The sequence below is a fragment of the Bufo gargarizans genome, unplaced genomic scaffold, assembly GCF_014858855.1.
Source record: "Bufo gargarizans isolate SCDJY-AF-19 unplaced genomic scaffold, ASM1485885v1 original_scaffold_2034_pilon, whole genome shotgun sequence".
Lineage (NCBI taxonomy): Eukaryota > Metazoa > Chordata > Amphibia > Anura > Bufonidae > Bufo > Bufo gargarizans.
The window spans coordinates 291139-297684 of NW_025334613.1; the positions used below are offsets into that span (position 1 = coordinate 291139).

The 6546-nt window shown below is 41.7% G+C and overlaps 1 protein-coding gene across 1 annotated transcript; it reads right to left on the reverse strand.

The window, feature by feature from the left end:
• Window positions 1-711: 711 nt before the first annotated feature.
• Window positions 712-1811, reverse strand: LOC122923884 (olfactory receptor 51E1-like). Its single transcript, XM_044274735.1, has one exon. The coding sequence runs from the start codon at window positions 1782-1784 to the stop codon at window positions 819-821; it is 966 nt and encodes a 321-aa protein (XP_044130670.1). The 5' UTR covers window positions 1785-1811; the 3' UTR covers window positions 712-818.
• Between the last annotated feature and the right edge of the window lie 4735 nt (window positions 1812-6546).

Sequence of the window (6546 nt, forward strand, 5' to 3'; positions counted from 1 at the left end):
ACTGCATAAGGGTGACACTGGGTATGATTAAGGGGCAGGGGACTGGATAAGGGTGACACTGGGTATGATTAAGGGGCAGGAGACTGGATAAGGGTGACACTGGGTATGATTAAGGGGGCAAGGGACTGGATAAGGGTGACACTGGATATGATTAAGGGGGCAAGGGACTGCATAAGGGTGACACTGGGTATGATTAAGGGGCAGGGGACTGGATAAGGGTGACACTGGGTATGATTAAGGGGCAGGAGACTGGATAAGGGTGACACTGGGTATGATTAAGGGGGCAAGGGACTGCATAAGGGTGACACTGGGTATGATTAAAGGGCAGGGGACTGGATAAGGGTGACACTGGGTATGATTAAGGGGCAGGAGACTGGATAAGGGTGACACTGGGTATGATTAAGGGGGCAAGGGACTGGATAAGGGTGACACTGGGTATGATTAAGGGGGCAAGGGACTGCATAAGGGTGACACTGGGTATGATTAAGGGGCAGGGGACTGGATAAGGGTGACACTGGGTATGATTAAGGGGGCAAGGGACTGGATAAGGGTGACACTGGGTATGATTAAGGGGCAGGGGACTGGCTTTGGTTGACACTGGGTATGGTTAAGGGGGGCAGGGGACTGGGTAAAGGTGACAGAGTATGATTAAGGGGGCAGGAGCCTGGCTATAGGTGACACTGGGTATGATTGTACTTGTTTGCACTTACACTTTAATTATCTGTAATAAAAATAAAAACTGTTTGTTACAAAGATTGTTTTCCTCTTTGTGTATGTATTAAAGGGTTCTTAATTGTATCCTCCACAGTCTGCTCTGATCAGATGTTTCTAGAATTTTTTCTCCAATGAATAATTTTGCCATATAACTTTTTGAGTCTGTGTCGGATCTGCTTGGTTTTTATCCCATAAATTAAGGGGTTAATCACAGGGGGGAGCAGGAGAGAGACATTCCCAAATAGAATATGAAGGTTTGGCATTGTGTTGCTTTTGAACCTGTGTACGATAGATAGACCAATCAGGGGGATGTAGTAGACGAGGACGGCACATATGTGGGAGGCACACGTGCTGAAGGCCTTCATGCTGGTCTCTTCCACAAGACCAAGCACCGTCTTAATGATCAACAAGTAAGAAAAAAAGATGACGAGCGAGTCGATGCCCATGACTGAAAAGATGACAAATAGTCCATAGATAATATTGACTTTGATGTCTCCACAAGCAAAATTCATCACCTCTTGGTGCAGGCAGTAGGAATGGGTCAGGCGATTGTTCTTCCACAGAGGAAGCCTCTTAATGATTAGAGGGATGGGAATTATAACAAGAGCTCCTCTCACCAAGATAATGGCAAACATCGTACAAATTTTCTCACTGGTTAGAATTGACGAGTATCGTAGAGGGTGGCAGATAGCCACATAACGATCGACAGCCATGGCCACCAAGATGCCAGACTCCAGAGCGGAGAGAAAATGGATGAAGAACATCTGGGTAAGACAAAGATCAAAGGAAATTTCCTTGTCATCCATGAGGAAGATCTCCAGCATTTTCGGCATGGTTGTGGTAGCTAACAGCAAGTCAATCATCGACAGCATGAACAAAAAGATGTACATAGGTTCATGAAGTTCCTGGTCCACCTTGATGATGTAGAGAATTGAGGTGTTTCCTATAACAGCAATGACGTACATTAAGATGAGAGGAAAAGCCATCCAGAAGTTTAATTCTTCTAAACTTGGGATGCCGCTGAGGATGAAATAACTGGTGTCGCTGCAGTTATGGCTGTTGGCCCACATGACCAGAGTGGACTTATGAAAGATGCATCTTCTGCAATGTGAGGAGAAAGAAAAAAAATGGGTCATTATTGAATATCATATAGTTGTAAGATCCATGCAGATATAACCTGGGCATCTACTGTATATAATTATAGCTGGACAGCTGGTATAAGTCATACATCTTCCAGTATATAGTGATATGGAGCATGCTGGTATAACCTAGGTATCTCTTGTATATAATTACATATGTACAGGTAGTATAAGTTATACATCTTCTTATATATAGTGATATGGACCATGTTGGTAAAACCTGGGTGTAGCTGGCCAGCTAGGACCTGTCCTAAGTTGCTAGTATAGCTTATATGTGTATACAGCTAGACCTGCCAATAGCCTTAATGCAGTTCCTATATTTATGTGTTAAAGACAAAAGCAGAGTTATTTACTGTGACATCATGTTTTGAATGTCACATAAATGTTATATTTTGTGTTCACAGAAGCATAAAAAGATAATATGCCTTTAAGATTAATTATATAATGTGAGGTAAGCTCAGTGACACAGCAGAAACAACAGAAAGCATAGTGTTAATCTGTTGTTGCTGGGCAGAAGTCTAGATCAATCACAGCCAGCTTCTCACACAGCAAGAGTTTTAACCAATCACAGCCAGCCTCACACACAGCCTTTCTGGGATATCCACCAGCTCCTGCTGCTAGAATCATTATTCACCACAGATAGGAGCTGAAGAGACATTCACTCCACTGGGAGCTGTATTTTATGGGAACAAGTGGCCAAAATAGCTATTTAAAACAGTTATATAATGTTTATATTGTTAATATTGTGTTTAGAACTGTATACTGAACTAGATATATATACAGTTGCAAGAAAAAGTATGTGAACCCTTTGGAATGATATGGATTTCTGCACAAATTGGTCATAAAATGTGATCTGATCTTCATCTAAGTCACAACAATAGACAATCGCAGTCTGCTTAACCTAATAACACACAAAGAATTAACTGTTACCATGTTTTTATTGAACACACCATGTAAACATTCACAGTGCAGGTGGAAAAAGTATGTGAACCCTTGGATTTAATAACTGGTTGAACCTCCTTTGTCAGCAATAACTTCAACCAAACGATTCCTGTAGTTGCAGATCAGACGCGCACAACGGTCAGGAGTAATTCTTGACCATTCCTCTTTACAGAACTGTTTCAGTTCAGCAATATTCTTGGGATGTCTGGTGTGAATCGCTTTCTTGAGGTCATGCCACAGCATCTCAATCGGGTTGAGGTCAGGACTCTGACTGGGCCACTCCAGAAGGCATATTTTCTTCTGTTTAAGCCATTCTGTTGTTGATTTACTTCTATGCTTTTGGGTCGTTGTCCTGTTGCAACACGCATCTTTTGTTGAGCTTCAGCTGGTGGACAGGTGGCCTTAAGTTCTCCTGCAAAATGTCTTGATAAACTTGGGAATTCATTTTTCCTTCGATGATAGCAATCTGTCCAGGCCCTGACGCAGCAAAGCAGCCCCAAACCATGATGTCCCCACCACCATACTTCACAGTAGGGATGAGGTTTTGATGTTGGTGTGCTGTGCCTCTTTTTCTCCACACATAGTGTTGTGTGTTTCTTCCAAACAACTCAACTTTAGTAGCATCTGTCCACAGAATATTTTGCCAGTACTGCTGTGGAACATCCAGGTGCTCTTGTGCAAACTGTAAACTTGCAGCAATGTTTTTTTTGGACAGCAGTGGCTTCCTCTGTGGTATCCTCCCATGAAATCCATTCTTGTTTAGTGTTTTACGTATCGTAGATTCGCTAACAGGGATGTCAGCATATGCCAGAGACTTTTGTGAGTCTTTAGCTGACGCTCTAGGATTCTTCTTCCCCTCATTGAGCAGTCTGCGCTGTGCTCTTGCAGTCATCTTTACAGGACGGCCACTCCTAGGGAGAGTAGCAGCAGTGCTGAACTTTCTCCATTCATAGACAATTTGTCTTACCGTGGACTGATGAACAGCAAGGCTTTTGGAGATACTTTTATAACCCTTTCCAGCTTTATGCAAGTCAACGATTCTTAATCGTAGGTCTTCTGAGAGCTTTTTTGTGCGAGACATCATTCACATCAGGCAATGCTTCTTGTGAAAAGCAAACCCAGAACTGGTGTGTGTTTTTTATAGGGCAGGGCAGCTGTGACCAACACCTCCAATCTCATCTCATTGATTGGACTCCAGTTGGCTGACACCTCACTTAAATTTCCACCTGCACTGTGAATGTTTACATGGTGTGTTCAATAAAAACATGGTAACATTTAATTCTTTGTGTGTTATTAGTTTAAGCAGACTGTATATATGTTGTTGTTTGGAAAAAATAAAATAAAGATATTTATAAAAAAACAAAACAAAAAAAAAACTAATTGCAAGCATTCAGATTACATATTGCAATCCAAATTGCATACAACCATACCAGATCATACTCAACCAATCTGCAAATAGTCACTGCTAACTGCATACCGCAAGTAGAACTATTGGTTAGACCTCAGATATACCTCTCAGAGAGATCATAAAGTGCTTAAATAACTTAAAGTGACAGTACAGATACTGAAGAGAGAAATACTTCCACCATTTTATGTTGAATGACAAGATTGAACAGTTAAACCACCATCTTATACATACCGGTTAGACTAAAAGTCAGAGATAACAGAATTTTTCTAATGCCACAGCGCAAAAGGCACTTCATAGTGCTGCGCCTGCCACAGTGGAACTATTACCCTCAGAGGGCGAAGTGATAGCGCTCCTCAACTTGCACAGTAAAGAGCGCATTAGAGCAGCGGAGCGCCAACATATACCGCCACGCAGCAACTGTTCCCTGAGTGAGCAATCAAAGACATCTCAGAGGAGCTACCATAAAGGCCATAGAACGTGTGCATTAGTCAAACTGCAGCCGACTCTTAAAGTGGCAGAACGGCAAAGGCAAAATAGTCAGAGAAAGAGTGCCAACCCTCCTGCTGTCCCTAGAGAGAGAAAGAGGCACATGGTGGGAGGCCAAAGTCCAGAGCTAGAGAGAGACCATATACTGCAGTCAGCTAGTTTCCCGCCACTAGACCCAAATCCTGCAGCAGCGTATCCAAGTCAGCAGCGTATCCAGCGTATTGCAAGTCATCACAAATCATCGAAAGTCATCACAAAGCATCGTGCGTCTGCACAGAGCATCGCAACTCAGCGCAGAGCATTGCAAATCTGCACAGAGCATCACAAGTCAGCACAGAGCATCGCATCACATCAAGAAAAGACAAGTCTTCTTTAAGACAGACATTTGTTCTAGCAATCGTCAGATCGCAGTATCCTGCTCTTCAGAATAAGGACAAAGCTTTCCTTTTATTACTTTTCATTGCATATAGGCTTTGGCATAAAGAGACATTTTGGTGTTCAGATAAAGACTTTTAAGTAAAACAAAGGACAGTTTGTAGTACACGGACTCTATTGCATTTAAAGTGAAAGTCATTTATTTCTGCATTTGTCAGGATTGTATTTAAAGTGAAAGGACTCTAAATATTCGTAGTGATTGTTATAGCATTTAAAGTAAAAGGTCTGAGCCTAGTATTACCATGCCACTCTTAGAGGATACAGATAGATAGAGTAGAGGCGGAAGAGTAAGGGAACCTGTCTGAGGCAGAAGAGACTGATGCAGCATTAGTCTTGCCTCAAACAAATATTTCCCAAACAAATAAACTAACATGTTCATCTTGTGCCAGAAAACTGACCCCAAAAATACTGGAAAATTAAGTAAGTAAGAAGTAGCATTAAAAGGAAAAAAGTTCACCAGAATGTATGAGAGGTGGAAATTATACATTAAAGGAATTCTTGGAAAGTTAAAAACAAAAAAGTATAAAAGGGAACTTGAGTGATATGGTAGAGACAGTAGAATAATCTGAATCAGAGCTTATGGCAGCATATGTCAACCTGCGGTCGCATACGACACCTTCCCAGGACATTGTAAGGAACATGGACACATGTACCGCAGTCACTAAAGATTTAGTAAAGCTCATGAGAGAACTTTTATCTGCAGCTAATTATGATGAAGTTAAAGCAAGAAGTAGAATGAACTAGCTTATTATGAGAGACTATGCTAGGTCCTTAGGGGGAACCACAATCTCAAGTGTGACTTCTTTCACCAGCAGAAGTGCCACTGACATATCAGAGTCCTCAAATACTTCAGCTAAAATAAAGGAATTAGCTGAACAACTTGGGGTCAACAGAGCAGAAATTTAAATGGAAGCTGCCATCAAGGCGCAGCACCAACTGATCACTGAAAGGAAGCGGAAAAGGATGCACAACGTCATCAAATGGAAGCTGAAATGGATGCACAGCTCCAACAGATGAAAAGTCTGGAAAGGCAAAAAGAAGGTAAGATCATAGAAGCCAGATTTAGAGTACACGAGGAGGATATGAGTCAGAGTAGTCATAGGTTCAAATCTGTTCTAAGTGAAGAATCAGTCTCCTACTTTCCTACTTACGCCCATGAGAATGGAAGGGAATCTCCAGCATTTAGTGAGATAATTTTATTATCCTTCAATCACTGTCAGCGTTAGGAAAAAGGTGTGTGAATTTACCCTCTATCTCTACCAGAAAAGTTAAAGAAAAGGACTCACCTAATTCAGAACTAAGTGAGAAAATAGAACCGGATGATTCTATTCCTAGATGTAATTGAAATGCTCTGGAGAGTGTTACAACTATTGTCCCAACAGGACAACAGAGAACAGTCCTCGCTAGACTTCCCCTGCTGGA

Bases quoted from the DNA above. Each gene is read 5' to 3' on its own strand.
- LOC122923884 (XM_044274735.1), bottom strand. From the start codon at position 1,784: ATGTGGGCCAACAGCCATAACTGCAGCGACACCAGTTATTTCATCCTC.